The following is a 21,511-nucleotide window of genomic DNA, read 5'->3' on the forward strand; positions in this document are numbered from 1 at the left end:
CAGTGGCCATGCAGAGGAAAACACCAATATTTGGGGGTTGTATGGTGTAATAGAATCAGCACAGACCAACTCAGAAAAGAAGGGTAAATGTTCATGAGGAAGCAAGTAAAACAGGGTGGGTGTTTCTGAGGGAAGTGCTGTAACATCCAGACTCTCTGGCTGTTTCTCTGGTTTTACACCTGAATTTCCCCATTGAAATCCCTGTTCATGTGTAAAGGTCTGGTACTAAAAAGTCCATCAGGCAAAACACAGGTCAAAGGTCCCTCCCAGAAAAGGTGCCTCTGATTTTACCAGGAGATATTTGCACTTTCTAAATAAATCATCAGCTTCAAGTTTCTGCACACGTACACCTCAAACCTTCTGGACACCTCCATCTCCAGAAAGTATTTTGACCTTTTTGTGTTACTCCAACCAGACCTTTTAATAAATTGACACTTTGCAGCTCACTGGACTATTGGGCTCTTTTGGGGAAAAGCAGAGCAGCAAACAGTCCAGTTGTTTGGTTTAGCAATGAAGTTTCCCACACATGCAATGCTAATTTATTTCATTGAAAATGTCCCCACTAATTACAACATTTACCCTCGGAGCACAGGCATGGCAGTGCCATTAATACAGCAGAAGACAACGGCTCCAGAGGAGCTATTTCCATGTACCAGGCCAATAACCCACAAATGGTAAAGGATTTTCACAGAAGACCCAAATGGTTTCCAAGGAGCCATTACGGCACATCAGGTAAATAAAATATTATTGAAATGGATTTTTTGCATTTAAATCACTTGCAGCAGGTGCATAGGAAGCAGCTTATAATAAAAAGGCTCCCATTCCCTGGAATACTAACAAGGATCAACGGAAACATTCAGCAAAAGGAAGCAGGAGCAGGTTCTTACCATGGCCAGAGGAACGATTCCCACAAACATCGTTCGGCTGACGAAGATCTCGGACACCATGAGCTCGCTCACGGAGTCATCCCGTGGATATTCCACCTGCCAGGTGATCTGCTGGGCCCCTGCCAGGCTGCTGGCGTTGTCAATCTCAAAATCCATCTGCAGGATCTCGTAGGAGGTCATGTTTGCTCTGGAAAACAAGGCGAAATTCCCCACAACATCATTAGGATGTTGATAACAAAATGGATTTTCATTTCTCTTTCCTACCCACCAGAAGATTCGCCATTAGGTTTAACATGCAGGCTTGAGACACTGACAGAAACCAAAATAAAACTGCATGTGGGCAACTGCAGAACTTTCTAAGTGAGGTGAAACTGGATCTTTTAGTTTCCTGAAATGGAGGCGTTTTTCCCATTAAACTCAGGCATTCATTCTCCATAATCACAATGAACTTACAGAATACGCCACGAACCCTTGGAAAAGCATTGCACAGATGTTGCTAAATTATTTAATATACCATTATTATAATTTTGATGCTGCAGAACAACAGAATACTTGGCCATTCCTCATGTTGTACCAGAAATGAGCTCTTATGGGGGGGAAAAAAGTCTTTCAAACCCAAACTCGTCTTTATCTCAGTGAAAAAATGGATTTGCAGAAATTATACATGACAAGAAATGAGGGGTAGATTATCTCTATTTTCAATTCATGCCAACATTCTCCTCATCAGTGGTGCAGACTTGTAATTATATGGCAATCCTGTATTTCTCATCTGGAAATAAAAGTTTAAAAGTAAAGAAATGGATGTAAATGCACAGCATTCAGAACTGAATTTAAGAATTACTTCTGCTTCCTTTCTTAACAACAACTCTTAGCACTTCCCTCAGGTCCAAAACTATGTAAATATTAATAATTAATCCTCAGGTTAGAAAAACAGATCTTGTTTTTGTGTTACAGAGAAGCAAACAGACGCCAAGATTTAACCAACAGCACTCGGCGTATCCACAGCAGGGATCTGTTTAGAAAGCAGACCTTTGCTCATCTGAACTTCCCCAAAAATTGAGTTGTTTTACAAATCACACAAAGTTTACATACAAATATTTACAAAGCATACAAGTTCCTGCCCCACCCTCCCAGACAGACCCTGCAGTGCAGAGACCTGGTGGAGGTTACAAAGCATGGAGAGGGGATGGAAATGCAGCTCTGACTGCAGAGGCAGCTGCTTCTTCTGTTGGAGAGACAGCTGATTTTATCAATATTGCTGAAGTTTTGGGGTGAAATCTGAATCTGCTGTATGCCAGGCCAATGGTACATTCATCATCTGTGTGCCCCTTCCCCAAAGCAGGCACTCCAAGAGCTGTGCTCACAGAAAGTTTTAGCTGTTGCTGCAGACAAGAGAGACTCAAAACATCCTTTTCCTCTTCCCAAATGCACAGAGGCAGAATCTGGGTTTGCCACATGTTTTTGAAGGAGCACTGTAAAGGAAAAAAAATCTGAGCAGGAATTATTGATTTTCGTGTTTTCTTTCTGACAACAAACTACCTAAACATATGCTTCAGTGCCTGGAGGATGAATACTCTCCACGCTGACAGAAAGATAATATCCACCTCCAGGCAAAACTAGAAGCTATTAAGGCATCTTTTGTGTGGCCAACCAAACAACCAGCAAAAACCTTTTAAGATAAATTTTATTACATAATAATAGGGATGTAATTAAACCGTTTCTGTTAAAATCATAACCACTGTGGGCACCAACTCAACTTCCTAGTTCTTTGCGTATCACCTCCAGCAGTCTGTTTTATCTAAATGACATAAAATTAATTTGCTCACAACACAGAAATAAGATTTAGATATGAGCTTTACACTAACTATGGATTTAGATACTGGGCCTGTCAAGGTGTGTTTAGGTTTGCAATTTCACTTCAGTCTGTTCAAGTCAATAGTTGCCACTCATAAAAACACTCAGGAGTGGTTTCAAATTGAGAACAAAACCACCAATGGAGGATTTGGGTACAGATCCACCAATTAAATAATAGGGCAGGTTAGCCTGCAGTGACAAATCTGTTCCACAGGTCCCACTGACCAGCACTTCTTTGAGTTCAGTCCACCACGCCCTCAATTTCCTTTCCTGTTTTTCTTTTTACACATCCAGAAAGAAACCACAACTGTGGGTTTATACCTTATACATAAACTTTCCTCAGGTCCAGCTATATTAACTGTGAATTAAAACAAAGCTGCTCCCCCAGGCCTCGATCCTGGTTCCAAAGAGAATCCTTGTCATCACTTGGAAAAACAGCGTCAAATGTTTGGCAAAGGTTTTCTGCTTTGTCTCAGAAGCCAATTATGTAGCATGACATGTTAATATTGATTAAAGAAGGCTCCACTGCTCTCTTGGGCTTCTGCTGAAAGAGATGGCCTTGAACCATCTTTCACCTACAGAGCCTCCCCTGAGTGCATAGCTTTAGCAAACCAGGATTCAGCCTTCTGAACTCTTATTCCCCAGCAGGTGAATGAATTTTCTCTAAAATTATGGTCTTCTTTTGTCCTCTTTAGAGATTCAGCCTTGGAGCAATGCCAGGTGCTGCAGTATCTGGGACACCGAGTACCCCACGGACGAATTCACCCTCTTTGTTCTGAGCCTCTTCCCCGGTTACAACTGTAACCAACTCATGATAAAACCTGCAAAGTGAATTTCTTTCATGCTCAGACTAGTGCTCACCTACTGGCTGCTGCATCTCTTATCCTACAGAGGTTTCCTAGTAGAAAGACTGGTATTACATTCATAATTCTTGCAATTTATTAACCACCCTCTGTAATACCATGTGGGAGACCACTGCCTTTTTCCACTGAAATTGATGGAGGTTGCTAAAGTAAAACCAGAGATAAATTAAACCATAATCAAGACCTCAAATGTCGGCATTTACTTATGTCAGCTCCATTAGCTGATAAATTCACATCCCAACACCTGCATTTAAATTTCTCTCCTGGCTCTGCAACATATCACTGAAACCCTTTTTAAAAGCAGGAGTTCCACCCTGCCATGGCAAACCTTCAGCTTTTGGTCTGATTTGTGACTGGGGGTCAGAACCTTGGTCTTTGTAGCCGCTGTCGGTCTGCAACTGCCTGGTGAAGACAAAATGCCACCAGTGGGAAAATCCACAAGCAGAGAAGACAAGGACTGTAACTCATGCTGTTATCAGCCATTAAATCCCGTTAAACCAAACTTTATCCTATCAAGATTTTTCAGCTTTTCCTGAAGACTTATTTCATTTTTCTCTTAAATAAGTTTGCATTCTTGGGGAGAGTCTGATGGAATCCAAGGACTATAAATCACTTCTCCTTTTCACATCTTTCCTCTCTTTTTAGTTAAATGTTTCTATTGTCCAGTGAAGTTTTTTCCCGGTTTAGGATTTTGCCAAACTCTGGTTTAGAGAAGCAATAAAAAATAAAAAGTCAAAATTACTTTTATAAAAAAAGATTATTTCCTGCAAGCACAAGGAAAAGACCTTATAATTTTAGGCAGCTGGCATGCTTGCTAATAAGTCCATTTCTATGGAAATGAGTTCATAACTATTAATTTTGCCTGCTCCTGATCTATTCTTGATGAGCCTTTCAAATTTAGAAAAGCGCTTCATGATTCTCTCAATTTGGTAATTACTAACTCCCTTTGATGAATCCAGCCCAGTGTTTCAGACGTGAGACATTCATTACACATTTTTCTCTCTGGTGAGAGGAGGAAAAAAACCCCATGGGTCTTTTTGGATTTATTTCCTCTCACAAACTCCTGTAAGTAGGGTCCTCTTCTTCAAATGGTGATTTATAATCCTATTTGTGTACTTTCACAATCCTGTCTCTGCTAGGGGCTAGAAGAGTCCCCAAATCCATGGGATTTCTGTACAATCTCCCATTGTCTGGCCTCATATCTATCTAATGCATTTGAACCAGGTCCCAAACAGCCCAGTCACGCTTTGTATCACGCACAGTCCCCACTCCACACCCAGCTGTTGGGAGCCGTGGTTGGGATCCCAGTGTGGAGTAGAGTCTGAGCACAGAAAGGCAAATCCATTCCAAACAAAGCCAGCCTTAGCTCCAACCAGCTCCAGAACAAAGAGTTACTGGGACAGGAAAGTGTTTAAGTCCCAGAACTTTCCCAATAGACACATCCATGTGGGCAGTATTAAGTGTTTCTATGGAACTGGACAGCTCATTTTTATAAAATATTAGCTCACTGTGAGGGTCCAGCATAGCTCTGATGTGAGAGGTTTTAACCAGCACCATGAAACCACGCGACACTGAAATAACGACGAGTTTAATTTGTCCAAGCCCAACATGGAATTACTGAATTAATGGAATGATACTCAGTGACTGATGTTAGGGCAGCAGCAACAGCACAACTGGTTCATATTTACCTTAACTAAAGAAATGCCTGTGAATCACTGTTAAGAAAGATTTGCATTGCTGACCAACCTGAAGGGCGTGCCCTGTGTGTTTGGGGAGAGAGATGCAGGATGACAGCTCAGGGCACTCTGCAGTGCCACACTGATGCCATGATGATTTTTGCCTTTTCTTTTATACCCCTGTTATACCTTTTTACAACTTCAGTATTCTCAGTGCTTTTTATCTACATTCTTGGACTTGTTTTTTCAGCTCAGAGACTAAACATTTTAGAAGCTTCCTAGTTAGGGATCAGTGTGCCCCAGACCCCAAGGTCCTCTCCAGAACACATTCTGTAAACTGAGATAGAACCATCCAGGGGAAGGCTCCTTCGGGAGGGGGGCTCACTTGAACCTTTCACTGGGGAATCTTTGATAGATCTGCTAATTAGTAACACCTATAATGTTAGACCTTTTGGGGGTGCACTGTGGTGTGCATTTCAGTGCATTCAACCTGGACGTGTGCACCTAAGGATCCTTAAAATAAATACCAAGGTAAAATCCCTTTTTCCCTTCTAACCGTGTTTGACTCTTGATTTTAAGACCAGGAAAAGGCATCAACACCGAGGCTTTGCTGGCTCACACTCAGGGGTCAGCAACAACTGCGTTGGTAAAAGTCAGGGCCTTCTATTACTGCAGTTGGCTGTTACAGGAAATCACAAGTTCCATTCACTCATAAAACAATGTTTTCAGTAAATGGCAATTTGTTTATGAGACCCACAGCAGTGTTAACAATACCCTAAAAAATGGAGCCAACATGAGGTATTGGAAAATAATTAAATGTGTGGTATCGTGTTGCTTGAGAGTCTTTTTGGGGTTGATAATGGCCAGTTCTTACTCTGACAAAATGTAACCAAATTCAGTAAGAATTCAGTGACCTTACATTAACAAGGCATGTTACTTTATAAAATACTTCAGTGGAAAGGTCTCACTTCTTTGATCTCAAGAGATTTAATTTTGTAAGTATGGTTTACAGAAGAGCAAACACTTACAAGAGGAGGCTTTTCAAAAAGTGATTGAAAATGCTCAAGACCCTAATTTCCTGCCGGAGTCAAATGAAGCAGCAGATGGCCAGGACCTCTCAGGGAAAAGATCCAGACTAAAGGTCCTGACCTTCTGCCCCTGAGAAAATTAAGATCCTAGCAGCCTGAGATGAAGGAAATGAAAGCAAATACCTACCAAGGGCAGCATGCAGTTTCTGAATTATGAAGATTTGCATATTGACAATCCTTCTACCTCACTGGGTGCTGCCTTCCTGCACAGGGGCACCTCCGAACAGGAGCTGGCAGCAGCTGCCACCTTGAACACCTGGGTGTGTTCCCACAGCTACAACATCCTTACACCACCTCGCTGAGGTGAAGCACCTGGCGTTTCACACAGGGTTTGACTTTAGGAAGGCTGTCAAAACCTCAACCCTTTTCTCCCAGCATAAATAATTCCAATGAGGCTGTAAGGACACAAAGCTGTGTCAGAACTTGGAGCTGTTCTCCTGCCAGGGTGGTTTGCTGAAGAACGGCCCTGGAGATGGAGCCCTGCAGAGATGAGAGCAGGGTCCTGCCAGAGCTGCAGTGAGGATGCACATCCCCAAAACCCAGGGCAAACCCCACACACATCCTGAGCACTGCTGCAAGCTCTGGCACCCACGTGCAGAGGTTCAGAGGGCACAGTGCCACTGTGCCCTATGCACAGCCCCCACAGGGTTTGTTCTGAGGGACACCAGGCAGCAAGGGAGACACAAACCCTGAGGAACGCCCTGCTCGTGCCTCATCCATGCCACAGCACAGCAGTGCAGGGCAGGAGTCCCAAAGACAGGATGGATGGAAAGTGGAAATGAAATCTGCAGGGATGGAAGAAGTTTGCTTGGTTTCCTCTCATGATGCATTTCAAAAACTCAGTTTACCATTTGCTCTGCTGTCTAACTTGCTTTTGTTGTCCATATTTTCCCAAACACTTTTTGGTGCCTCATCTTGGTTTTCTTTCACTGCCCTAAAAGTTCATGCTCTTCACAGATATATGGGCAAAGAAAATGGCTACAGAGGACAAACCCAAGCTGCTAAATCCATTAAGAATGTATGGATTGACACAGCAAGTTTTAATAATCCAGTAAAAGCCATAAAAACAATGAGAAAATATTTTTGTTCAAAACACACCACCAAGAGCAGGTATTATTATGTTATTTTGCTTAGCCAACATTTTCCCACCACTGAAAACAATAAATCTAGATAATGAGCAAACCTTTTAAGCTCCTCAGCTTCTTCCACTGCCAATTCACAACTGTGCTGCTCACTAACAATGTGCAATAGCTTCCACTTTATTTGATTTTATCAACATCATCATGACAACCCTGGAGACAACTGAGACAATTGCTTCAATTATTTTTATTTGCTTGCACCCTTGTGACAGTGCACAGAAATGCTTCTGGTAAAAGAGTCCTTAGATACTCTTTAAGCCAAGCTTTAACAAAACAACCTTTAGGACTGAACTCAGGATGAGTGTAATTGGTGAGCTCCACTGGTAGCATTGCTGGGCACTGGGAGCCCATTTGTACCTTTGTCATTACTCTCCCCTTTTGGAACAGTGTGCAGTCTTTTGGGGCTTAAAAAAGCATTTTGATTGCTCTGGAATATTTTTCTGACTACTATTTAGAACTTCTTTATTGCTGTGTTGTGTATTTCTTAAAATAAAGATTCTCTGTCAGGAGGAAGTATCTTGTTGGGAAACACAACAAACACATCCAGTAGGAAACTGGGGCCAGGGTTTAGCTGATGTTGGATGCAAATATAGAGGGAGCTATTGTTGTTTAAAAAATAAGAATGATTTTATGATGAAAGACTTCTGCTGAAACCTATCCAGTTAATAAATATCAACAGCCCAAATGGTGCTTATGATTTTTCTTTAACTATTGAGAAATTCTTACATTTTTTACATGCCATAATCACATGGTCTATTTTCAACATTGCTGTGAAAGCAGCTGAAATATATTATAAAGCAGAGATGAGTTTTTAAATAACCAATGACTGAAAATTAAGGATAATAAATTCAGTGACATAAGAAGCTCTTTGCAGCGCAGGAACTCACATACAAAGATCTCTGCAGACTCTCCAAAGGCCTTTAAAAGAAGCAGAGTGGAGCTCAGGGAGCCTGGATGACCCAAGGCACAGGGAACTTCAGCCAAGCTGAGCGTGAAGTTAATGCAGCAAACATTTCACTGCACCTCAGAGGAAACACAGGGGAGGGGCAGGGGCATCCAGAGGTGGAGATAGGAAGTATTCCCTGGTTCCCGGGAAATGCTTGGTGACACACTGGGCTGTCCATATTGCCACCACACGGGCAAATCCATGAGTTTCCTGCAGGTAACAAAGCAGAAGAGAAAGGCCACTCCTAACCCAGCTCCTCTGCTGTCCCCACACCGGACACCAGCTCAGCACAGCTGAAGATGCTTCATTCAGACTCTTGCTCTTCCCCAGACAACTGTTAAATGGAGACATGCAACAGTTTAATTTATCTGTACCTCTTCCAGATTTGCTGTGAGCCTCGGGAGGAGTGCTCCTACATGGCAGCTCCTGAACATGCACAATCACGTGAGGCTCTGGAGCTCTGCGTTAACAAATACTCACACAGCTTCCTCACCTTCCTAGACAGAGATGAGACCTGGGTAAGTGACCTGGAGACACCCTAACAGCTCAGACCACATCTCCAGCGAGATTCCTTGACATTTTAAACACTTCACTATTTTTATGTGACATTAGCATTATGTGATCGGACTTTTCCCTACCCACCGATCCCATGAGAAAGGAAAACCCCTGCTAGAACTAGGAGGAAGTTCCTTGCAATCCCGTTGCTGTTTTGATTTCAGAATTACAATTGAGGCTGACAGCTGAATCTCCCTGGGGAGAAAAATCAACCAGAGGGGATGTAGAGATGCAAATTCCCCACGCACCGAGTTTCTGAATGAAAGCAAAAGGGAGCCAGGCTGCAGCCTGTGACACGAGTGCACCTAGAGTGCTGCAGGATACGCGGAACGGTGACAAATGGGGCTCTCCTCCTGAGCATTCAAAAAGTCTGATTCAACACTTTTGAACTTAATCCTTTGCTTAATAGGCAGACTGTGTAAAAGACTAAATAACCAGTGCCAAACAGCAAAGACAATGGGAAGTTAAAAACCAGTCCATATATTCCTTTCTACGGCTTGCTAAGGCTGCACAGAACTCACAGATCTGCTGTAGAGGCTGCTGTAATGCCACCTGCATGAAATAATTAAAGAAAAACTCAAAATAGGGGCATGGCAAGAATTATTTCATGCCTCCTACCTTCTCTTCAGCTCCAAACAGGTTTAAGCACCTAATGAACTAGATGTGGCTTTCTTTGAATCCAGTGTACTCTTAGATGGAGAGGGAATGTGCAGGGTGTCCTGTGGCCAATTCACACTTGTGCTAAGAAATAAATGCCCATGGCAACATCCTCAAAGCAGTGAGGGCAGGGAGCAGGGCAGCAAATTAACATCAGCACAAGCAGGACCTCCTCTCTCCCCACTTCCCTGACAGACACATGGTGTGCACAAAATTGTTTTATTTTAAAGGCTGATAATTATGTTTTACAAAAGAGTTAAGCTCTTCCTCTCGCTGTTGGTACCAACTGAACAGACAGTAAAAACATGAAAGTGAAACTGGCACAGAAACACCAGTTTCCCATGTTTTAATTAATAAACAAGATTAATTCATCCAGCTGAGCAAACACAGGGTGGATCAGGGGCTGCATTCAGTGTATGAGCAGAAAGAGCCAGCTGCAGTGAGTCTCTGTACCTCCACCCTTTGCTAGCTGAGTTTAAAGTCCTGATCTTCACACCAAAACTACAAGCAAGAGATAAACAAAGAGTTCTAATGTAAATCACCCCATTAAAAGACTATTTCTGTCCTTAAAATGAATCAGAATTTCCCTAGACACGCAAAGATAACTCCAAATAATAATGCAGAGGGGTGGATTTAATATTTCTCCTTTTAAAAATCATTCCACAATTATTTTTGAATGGCACAAAAGTAAGGTCAACACCACAGTCACCCGAAACATCTCCAGGTCACCTTTCCAATGGGCAAGCACGACTTTGTCACACTTGCAAGACAGCGATTTTCCAGTGCAGTGACAGCTCAAGGGGAGCTGCTGGGACATTGCTCAAAGCCAAGGCCATACCCTGAGCAAATGGGGGCAGGCACAAGTGAGGAATAAGGGAGGTTAATTCATTCAGCATCTAAAAAGGAATAATTAGAAACAGAAGGGGGAAGTGGTGTTCCACCCGGCCTATCCTGCCCCCTTGGCTGTATGGTAAAAGCCAAAACATGATCCCAGAACTTCATTCCAATGGATTTCCTCAGCAATGAAGCCTTTAACAACCTGAGATGGACTGGGCTGGGTGTCCAAGCTGACCAGACACCTGAAGGTTGGGAAGAATCACACCGAGGACATTTCCATCCCAGCTCTTCTCAGGGAGTCTGAACAATGACCCAAAATGGCAAAATGACCCAAATACAACAGTAACAACAACACTGCTGTGGTAGATGTGGACATTGACTCCCTTATTACCCACTGTAATAGTCACACAATTTGGGCCCAGTTTTGCTTTTTCATTTTCCTTGCTACTATCAAAAATTTTACCCAAGCAAGAATACCAGCTGTCATAAAGAACAAAGAGCCAGATAAAAGGATTTCTAGAAAAAGAAGGCAGGCTCCTGTAAGCACTGCAAATCATGCTAAACTACATAAAATATCCCTAACATCACGGGTTAATGTAAAGCAGAATGTACAAAATCATTCTCCTTCTATTCCTCTCTTTTCTGAATCTCTTCAGGATTTCATAATCTCTTCCCTTCTCCCGCCCCCCTCCCAACTCCCTTCCTCCCCATACAAGAATATGCTCAGCCCTGGAAAATTGTTTAGCTGAAATCCTTAGATTTTGTCGAGCCCTGGCATTCTTTGGACAGCTGTATTTACACCCGTGGCTGCTGGGTAGTCATGCTGGAAGCAATTAGCTTTCATGCTTTTTCAATATCGCCTTTCAAAAACTTTGAGATCCCTCATCTCCATTGATTTAGATGTAGAGAAGCACAGAAAAAAAAATTAAAAAGAGAGTTCATCCATATGCTGAGCTCCTTTAGTCAAATTCAAATGCAGCAACTTCAGCTCCCCACCACCTAATGAATGCCACCACAGACACGTTCCCAGCCCAGCAGGGGAAATGCTCAAAGGCCTTGAAAACCATCACCACAACACTCAAAGCCAGCAGCTTCCAACACTGCTGGGAGCAGGAAAAAGGCCTTGAAAACCATCACCACAACACTCAAAGCCAGCAGCTCCCAACACTGCTGGGTCCAGGAAAGGTTCAGCAGCCAGCAGCCATCTCTCATGGAGTGGGACAGGTCGCCTTTGAGCACGTCTGTGGAGTTTAACAACACTTTCAAGTGTGTCCTTTATATTTTTCTAAGAGAAAAATCTGTCACTGCTGGACTATTTAAAAGAAGAGAAAAAAAGGAATGGAAAGAAAAACATAAGACCGTAGCTAAATGTATACTGATTGCAGTAATTGCATCCATTCCTCTGCTGGAAATCTTACATTGTATTTCTAATATGTGCTGATAAGTGCATTCACAACATGATTAACTGCCTCCAGACAAGAATGGCTATTATGTTTAACAGACTGATTAGCAAGTGACATAGCTGCAAACTGTACTCCTGGTAAATTGGCTGCTTTTAAATTACAGCAACTTTTTTATGGTTCCATTTTTAAAATTCAATGGCTTGTTACACATATGCAACGTAAATTCCTATCTGACAGTAAGTAATAGAGGATACTGAGCTTTTAACTTTTAATCTTCAGATCTCAATTAAAGCATTGCTCATTTTCTTTTTAATTACACTGAAATCTGCACCATACACGGCTCTTATCAGGCATCATCTCATTTTCAATATTGGTCTCTCAAAACCTGCCCTTAAACACAGGGACAGTGATTTCATTCCATCTCTTTCAGAAGTTCTGCCTTATTTTTGCTGGTTCTGTAAGCAGACAACTAAGACAGGATTTAGTGTATTCTTCCCAGGATTTGATTAATTCCCTCTTCTCACAGCTACAGGCACCTTTCCCATGGACTCTCACAGAAGCCCTGTTGCCCTCAGAGCAGGGCAAAGGGAAGAAGAGCCGGGTCTGTCCCTGCTCACCTCCTGGAACTAAATCACAGATCTCAAATCCAGCCTCAGTTCAGGCTGGCCACAGCATGAGGCTCATCCCTGCTACAGCCGGGACTGTTCCTGCTTCAAGTGAAATGAGCTCCTTATTAATTCCCTGTATTTTATCCCAACAAAGAGTAGGATTTAGGCACCCAGCTCCTTGCAGTGCTACTGCAAATCCTGGCATCCAATGCACGGCTCTGGTTTTTTTGATTGCTCTTATTTTTATCTCTGCAATGTATAAGAGCACCAGCCTTGTTTTGGGCTCTGTGCATTTCATACAAACACAGCTATAGAGACAGTCGTGACCCCAGAGAGTTCGCAGTCCACAAGACAGAGAGAAAAGAGATTTAACAATCTGCACCAATTTAAATTCATACAAAAGGCACAAACTCTTTAAGTATAAATTTATCTAGAGACTTTCAAGCTCAATGACACCATGTACTTCAAACCAACTTATTTATAACATAAAGCTTAGTATAACTTGTAAGGAGATAGAATAAATCAATTTGCTCTATCACAGAACTTCATCAGATACAATACAGATGGCTCTGCTACCATGGTTAAAAATAACCCACACATTTTTAAATCAGCTCAAGGCATTTATCAAACCAGGAAACTGGTGGAGGAGGATGCTGTCTAGCTTGTACACAGTAATGGGAATATCCACCCAGCAGTTTGGGGCTTTTATTAATCTTATCTCACGTGTTTATAATTTTATTCTGAACCGGGAAATTCAGTTTCCAAAATCATTAATCTTTGCTAAATACCAGGACAGAGCAACTTGAAGTTGTCTACTGAATGTAGATTAAGTGGGGGAAAAATAATCCAAAGGGCAGCCTGATTGTAGAAGGGGATAGAAAACACTCGAGTAACAAACCCACTGTACAGCAAACCTGGTGTCCTGGCTGAGCATCCCACACTTCCTGCTGGGTAAAAAAGGATGATGGGAATTAGCAGACCCTGAGAGGTAAGCCTCATAATAAATTAATTGTCAGAGAGATTGTGCCAGAGAAGTGGCTCTGCAGATCCTGGCATCCTCCTGCACGGTCCTCAGCCACTCAGCTTGTGTTTCCCAGATAATGTGCACCAGGCAGGGAGACAGAGTGCAAAAACCCCACAGCCCTGCAAATAATGCTGTTGCAAGAATGAAATTCATTTGTTTCTCAGCTTTCGTCACTCTTGTTCTCACATTCCACCCACAGAGGGAAAATTAGGTGTTGATGTTTGCTCAGGATTTATTTACTAAAGGGTTTACTGCAAGGTTTCTGAAGGAGAAAAGAAACAGATTCAGCTTTTCCCATTGGAAGGAAAACCATGATATCCCAGCACAGAGGGGACATAAAGCCACCATGAACGAAGGGCTCAGGATGCAGATGCCCAAAGAGACATTCTCTATGCTGGGAGGAAATGCCAGTACCTGTGCAGCCCCTGCAAAAGGAGGAGGGAGAGCTCATGCTGTGACCACTTTTTTACTCTTTTTTAAACCAGGTATAATAAGCTCCTGGGTCAGCCAGGGCTTTGACATCCACTGCCTAAGATTTTTCTTCATAATGAGCTCCCTAAAGAAGACCAAGAGCCTTGGTAGCTCAAATAAAGGCAGATTTCATCACAATAAACCTCGAATACGTAACTTACTAAACAGGGAAAACTCCAAGCGACTGGATCAAACAGAAGGGAAACCAAAAGCCGTGTACACAGCCCTCCCCCAGGCCACGGTGTCACTGCAGGCAGGCCCTCCACACTTGTTCCCAGCTAACCTGGAGGTTCCTGGGGTGCAGCAGAGCCTGCCTCTCACCTGGTGGTCCCCAGGGAGATCCCTCCATGCCCCCAAGCCTCCTGCTCCCTGTGCACCCCTGCTCCAGCCACCCCGACCAGCTCCCAGCCGTGGCTCCCCTACACTTCCACATCCCCCCTTCCCTGGGAGGTGTCCTGCAGTTCATGTTCAAGTCTCAGGGTCAGCTCACCATTCAGAGCCTCCTTATTCCGTTATAATTTTGGCCTCCCAGTTCACCATTTTTATACATCAAAACACTGCCCAAAGTTAAGACCTAGCAGTTATTTGATCAAGAATTACCTGGGCGATTCCTCCCCCAAGCAGATGCTCAGTGCACAGGGCAGGAGCACACAAGAAATTGAGCTCTCTGAAGGCCATTGAGCTTTACAGGCTGCTTTCAGTGGGCAGGAAAGGAAGATCTATTTCCAATCTAATCCCTGTTCCTGAGGACAGCCATAAATTTAAAAAGCAACAATCAAAATATAAACAAATTCTGGCTAGAATATCAAGTTCAATGTTTACTTCTGCCTTTAGAAGATAAATTCAAGAAAACAGAGATACCACTAGAATTCATTAGATACACAACTTAAACTTCTTGCATATTAAAATATATATTAGTTGTTCCCTGCTACATCACTTTATCCACTGCTCCATGCCTGTATTTTGTTTTCCAGAGGATTACAACAGCACATCTAATTATGTGAATGCTTCTGCAGGCTGTAATTGGGAATGAGATCAGTTGATTAATTGCTTTTAATAGGGATTCAAACAAGTACTGGGAGAACACATGGGAACATCCCTATGAGCAACCTGGTCTAGTGGAAGGTGTCCCTGCCCAGCTGGGCCTTGGAACTGTATGATCTTTAGGGTCCCTTCCAACCCAGGCTATTCTATAATTCTGTGATCTCATTTTGGTAATCTTTAGCATCTTACTTTCTCATCTTCATTATTCATGAAATTATCATGGATAATAGGCCCATGTCTTCCTCCCCCTCCATTTCATTATTATTTCATTCCATTATTTACCAAGCATCCAAAGCCCAACTGGAAATCTGCTCCCAGAAATGAAAAGATCACAAATCTGCTTCCTGAAATGAAAGAATCACGACAGGAAACAGCTGCAAAGAAGATCAATCGTACAGAGGTCTAGTGAATAACCCAGCAGGCCACAATGCTGCTTTGGAGATCTGCAAGCAGCCAAGAGATGACAATACTCTAATTAAAACAGCAAACTGCAAAATGTATCCAAAAGGTCTTCCTCCCCACCCACCCCTGCACAGATACCAGGCAATAAACTAAACATCAAGTTGCTCTGGGAGTTGTTTCCATAAACAAAATACAGATAATGAGGTATCCCTCAAAACTCTTCTCTTTTTTTAAATTTTAATTTAAAATTGAGAGGAGCATGTGAATAAAAGGGAAGGTGTCTGAGGCAAAAGGACAGATGGTTCTGCTTCCAGAGCAGTGCACAAAACTGAGGTCTATCACCAGCCTTTTATTTTACTTAGAGCTTTTTTACTTACTCTTCTTTCTCTCTTCACTCACCTATTCATCTCCCCCTCAGAGTACTGAAAACTCAAGCTCCCATTCTTCCAATTCAAATTCAAATTGAAGCACACACAAGCACAGCCCTGCTTTCAGTGCAGAAATTTGAAGGGTTCTGTTGCAGACTTTGGGGGCTTTTTTTTTTTTTAAGTGTCTAACAAGCCAATTACAGTGGCTGAATCAGTACCTTTCAGATGAATACACAGGAAATGAGAGGAACATGGCAGTGGTGACACATCTTCCAGCCTGAGCGCCCTGGAACATGTGGCATGTGCTATTATTTGATGTATAATGAGTAACTGCTACTGTGTTTATCTCATCAAGAAAACCACTTTCCCCCTCGCTTTTGCATTCCCTGGGTGCTTAATGAAGTGGTTTTGCTTTTGATGAAGGTAAAGGCATAAATAATCTCTCAGAACGATGCCTGTGCTTTGGTCATGGTCTCTATGGAAGCACTCACATCCTCGGCTGCCAAGAGAAGCAGCCAAGGCCACCTGTTCCAGAGCCTGGGGTGCAGGAGGTTTTCCATGAAGCAGGGCAAGCAGAGAAGAACCCGTGCCACTCTCATTTCTGAAGATGTGCATAACATTATTCCCTTTCTATTAAGTCCCTGTTCAGTTAAACCCTCTGAGACCCCACTCACACGACGATGTTTAATGGGTTCATTGACTGGATTTCACCTGGCATGTTCCAGTGCAATAAAATGCAATGCTCCAATTCAGAGCAAATTTCCCTGAAATAAGGCAGTGCATGGATATCATCCTGGCTGAGCACTAAACACTTGAAGAAAAGCTGAGGTATCCTGGATTTCCTGTTGGAGATCCTATTGTTGAGCAGCTCAAGTTACCCCAGGGCTGTTACTGAGGTGGGTCCTTCAGCAGGGCTTTGTACCTTGAGCCCACAGGCTCTGGGCTTCTGCCTTGGTGGCCACTGGCACCTGAGTGTCCAGAGGGACTGGTTACCGTGGGAGGCATCAGCCCCTCAGAGCCACACTGAGATATTCCACATTCATTTAGAATGGAAGTGATCATACCCCACAGAGCACAGAAAAGCTTTAGGGACACAGACATCAACCAGCTCACACATGGAACCAACAGCAGTGTTTGTGTGAGGAGACCTGCACAGGGTGCACCAGGCAGGAGAGCCATCATTTTCTGATTGATAAGGGAATTGTTCTGATCCACCTGGGTCACTGCTCCAGTTCTGCAACAGCTGAGCAATTGTTACCAGCTGAACCATCAGTACCAGGATCAGTAGCATCAGCACACTTTTTCTCTCACATCTAACATATTTCCTTCCTGTACCTACACTTTTGGTCTTTAACCTTGGGGGGAAAAATTATGTGCATTATAATTAAAAAGAAAAGGAAAAAATAATTTAAAGCTAACAGTCATTGCAATCACCATAATAAATTTATAGGAAATACATGTAACTATTGCCATGGCAATCAGGAAACTGTTTTGTTATAATTAAAAGGATAATTACCTTTCTCTATTTTAACAAACTCATGAATTAAAAATTTAGGAGAGCTTTGCCAGAGTAAATTTATCTGCATACATTACAAATAGCACATTCTCATGGCATTTTTCTCTTTAACTCATCGTGTTTTCTATAGATCTCTTTATGCCATGTTGTAGAATTCAAGGTCAGGTTGGACGGGGCTTGGAGTAACCTGGGATAGTGGAAGGTGTCCCTGCCCATGGCAGGGGGTGGAACTGGATCATCTCTAAGGTCCCTTTCAACCCAAGCCATTCTATGATTCCATGCAGTAAGAAAACTCCAAGTGTCTTATTTACCCACAAATCTACAGAATAAAGGAATTTGTGAAAGTTACTTGGCAGATAATTTCAAATTACAATAGCGTGCTCAAATCCCACAGAGCCTGGGAACAAAGCAAGCAGAGGCAAAGCAAAGCTTTTGCTACAAATTGTACATCCAGCTCAAGAAATCAGGTTGAATAACTCACTGTTATGTTTTGGTTTGTCACCTCTTATAATACAGCACAGAACAAAATTCCTTGCTGAAGAATGAATGTAACCTATTTAGAGCTCCTTTCAGCAATGATTTTATGTTGTTTGCAGGTGCAGGTCACAGGTGAGATATAGACCATGATCCCTTTTGTTTGAAATATAGATCTCTATAAACTGTCTTACAAAACAACAACTGTCAGGGAAACTGCCTCTTCTTTTTACTTTTTGTTGGTAGTAGAAAAAATAGACATATGCTTGTTACTTAGCTGAAATAAAGATGCTTCTGAAGACCATAAAGGGAAACAAATTGAAATTATAAGAAAGCGTGAGCTGTAAGGATATTTAGTATGTAATTATTTAAGTAGAAGACCTTTAATAAACTGGATGCTCAACCTCAGTTTATAAACTCGGTATTTAAAGACCAGTTCCCTTTCTGGGGAAAAACAAACCAGGACTGGTGTTAGATCAGTAATATATTTTAGCATGGCTTTTTCTTTTCTACTGTAAAAATGTCTAATATTAAATGTACAGTATTAAATTGGAAGAAAAGCAAACATTAGCCAGGGCAAAGAATCAGAAAAAAGCACCTAGAGAGATAATATACATAGGCACTAAATAACCAGGTAGAAAACTAGAAATAAAGGTGGTGCATCTCTGCTACAATAAAATCAAGAGGTCCAGGGAGCAGCGGAACTGATGAAAATGAGCTTCAAAACGGGATGTAGCAAGGTCAAAGACATTTCCTGGCTGTTCATAGCAGGGCTCTCCTTGGTGGCTTCTCTGGTACCCAACAGGCACAGAGATGAAAAGCTGTTGCTTTTCTGTCTGAAGGATTTTTAACCCAGACACTCCTCTCTCTCTAACATTTGTATTTCAGGAAAGATACACGAATTCAGCATCTTGGAAAACCCTACCTTGGTCAAATTTGGATGAAAACAAGACACAGAGCTCTCTGGGAAAACAGGCCAAAACCAAACCACCAGATTTAGATGACACCAAGGACTGAAACATGATTTTCAAACAGACTATGTGTGCCAAGAATGGATCAGCCCAAAGCTGCAGCCGTGGCAGCCCCGAGATCGGACAGTGACTGCCCAGGGGGCAGCTGAAGGGCCAGGCCCCGTGGAGGTGTGTGAGAAACAGGAATGGTGTGGCTGCAGAGTGCTGCTACCAGAAATAAAGGCAAGCTGAGCCCTGCTCCTCTCCAGAGCAGCCTGGGTGCAGGGGATGAGCAGCTGCACTCGAGTGCAGCATCTCTGCTCCATCCACCACGTCCTTCACAGCCAGCCAGCATTTGCTGCTGCATTTCGGTGCTTGCAACCTCCATCATCCCATGACAACGAAACAGAGAGGTTTAAACTTTCCTTCCAGGGATTTTCATTAACCCAGGCATGCCTACATCACCCTGGTTCTGCTTTAGAATTAGAGCTTTGCCTCAGGAAAATTCAAAGCCCGTGTCAGCAGTTTATCAGATGGCTTCAAGCTAAGGGACACAGTAAAGGACAACACCTGAATCTGCAGCCAAATGGCCCCGTGCAGGCCAGCGACCTGCACACTATAAATATAAATAAGCAGTACCCAGCTAGGCTGAGGGGAGGGAGAGCTGCAAACATCCCACATGGAGCAGAATCTCCCAGTTGCTCAGCTGCTCCTTCCTTCTGGAGACACTGAAAGGAGAAACACTGTGGATTCAGCAGCTCACAGTCCCAGCTCATTCCACCATCTCAGAATAAATGAAGAAACAGGCCATGCTGAGCAGAGGAAGGAATGGGGACTATTCCTTTTACCTTACACCAGGTCTGTGCTGGTGTCACTGCTCTGGTTAGGGGTCCAGTCAGATATCACTGTCCTCCTGTGATCCCAAAGATCCGTGGGGAATGATGTCTACGGGAGTGTCAGGGAAAGCAAGCAGTGACACACGTGGGCAGCCAGCAGCCCACAGTGCAGGGACTCGGGAAAAAAAAAGAAATTTAAAAAAAAGGGAATTTTAATATTACTGCATAGGTTTTTCTTCTGCAAAGATGCCCCTTTCCTTTCCAAACCCACACAAACTTTTATAATCTACAACATCCTCTGGCATGGACTTCCCCAGGGTGTGCAGCTGGTGAAGCAGCACCTCCTTTCATTTTGAATCTGCCAGCTGCCAGTTTCAAGTGATATCACCAATTCTTTTTTGGAAAAGACAGTAATTTCCCTATTCACCTGCCACACCTGTTAATTTCTCCAGACCTGGCTCATTCTCACTGAGATGGGCATCTTCATGCCAGTGGATATATTCCCTTTCCTGCAGAAGAACACAGATGTTGCCTTCCTCGCTGCTAATTTTTATCTTTTCTCTTAATTGAAATTACTGTCTGCATCCCTAATATTATAACTAAATGTCCCATATGTTGATTATAGTGCAGTTTGCATAAATCCAGTTGAAGAAAGTCAGTAAATTTCTTTAAATAATAATTATTAGAAGAATATCCATTAGGGTAAATTGAAATTACGTTAGTTGGAAATTATATAGTTAAAATTATACTTTCTTTCAAAGTTACAAATTGTGACTGAATAATCCTTCAACCAGGCATTACAAGACAGGAATTCAGTGCTCAGCACAACGTAATTTTAGAGTGATGTGATATAACATAAGTGAATATACATGACTTAAACCTCTCTAACAGCTCCTTAACTATAACGTGTATTAAATGCTCAGAGAAATTCCTTCAGGTAGCAGTGGTTCAATGAATGTAAAATGCTTGCAGATCAAAAAGTACATGAAACTGTCTCAGGATCAGGAAGGCAGGGACACCTTCCACCATCCCAGGCTGCTCCAAGCCCCATCCAGCCTGGCCTTGGACACTTCCAGGGATCCAGGGGCAGCCACAGCTGCTCTGGGCACCCTGTGCCAGGGCTTGCCCACCCTCACAGGGAACCATTTCTGTGTATCTAACCTGAATTTCCCCTTTTCCGGTTTGAACCCAATTAATATTCCTTATTTAAACCTTGCTACTCATTTCACTCGAAGGTGAAATACAAAGCAAACATTGGGGATGTAACTCTGGGCAAAGCCGGAGAAATATTTGTACGTGTTAAAAATATTATCTACAGAACTACTGAGTTTGATATGGATGATTTCAGGAATGTGAGCTGTAACGAGATGTTCAGTGTAATAAACCTAATAAACACTACTGCCCGACCCAAGCACCTCTGGGGACACGTGTGCGGGAGAGAGAAGCAGCCACTGTCCTCGACACCTCGGAACGAGGGCACGGAGCACTGCCAGCCCCAGGACAGAGGGACAAAAGCGAAGCCTCGTTACCCGTGACTGCCAATTGGAAGCAGACGGAGAGAAGGGGGGGTACTCCGGGCAGTGCTCGGGGGCACGGAGGGTGCCGCACACGGGCTCATCTGTGTTCCCTGCGCTGCATCGCGGCACAGGAGCGATGCCCCGCACAGGAGCGATGCCCGGCACAGGAGCGATGTCCGGCACAGGAGCGATGCCCCGCACAGGAGCGATGCCCCGCACAGGAGCGATGCCCCGCACAGGAGCGATGCCCCGCACAGGAGCGATGCCCCGCACAGGAGCGATGCCCCGCACAGGAGCGATGCCCCGCACAGGAGCGATGCCCGGCCCAGGAGCGATGCCCCGCACAGGACCGATGCCCCGCACAGGAGCGATGCCCGGCACAGGACCGATGACCCG

The 21,511-nt window shown here is 43.3% G+C and overlaps 1 protein-coding gene across 1 annotated transcript in view; it reads right to left on the minus strand.

The window, feature by feature from the left end:
• LOC103615902 (transmembrane protein 132B) overlaps positions 1–21,511 on the minus strand; it is a 172,004-nt gene that overhangs the window by 67,155 nt on the left and 83,338 nt on the right. Inside the window, 1 exon segment of the mRNA XM_008634007.2 lies at positions 888–1,074. Coding sequence (XP_008632229.2) covers positions 888–1,074 — 187 coding nt within the window.

This window comes from Corvus brachyrhynchos, unplaced genomic scaffold (assembly GCF_000691975.1).
Source record: "Corvus brachyrhynchos isolate BGI_N302 unplaced genomic scaffold, ASM69197v1 scaffold114, whole genome shotgun sequence".
Classification (NCBI taxonomy): domain Eukaryota; kingdom Metazoa; phylum Chordata; class Aves; order Passeriformes; family Corvidae; genus Corvus; species Corvus brachyrhynchos.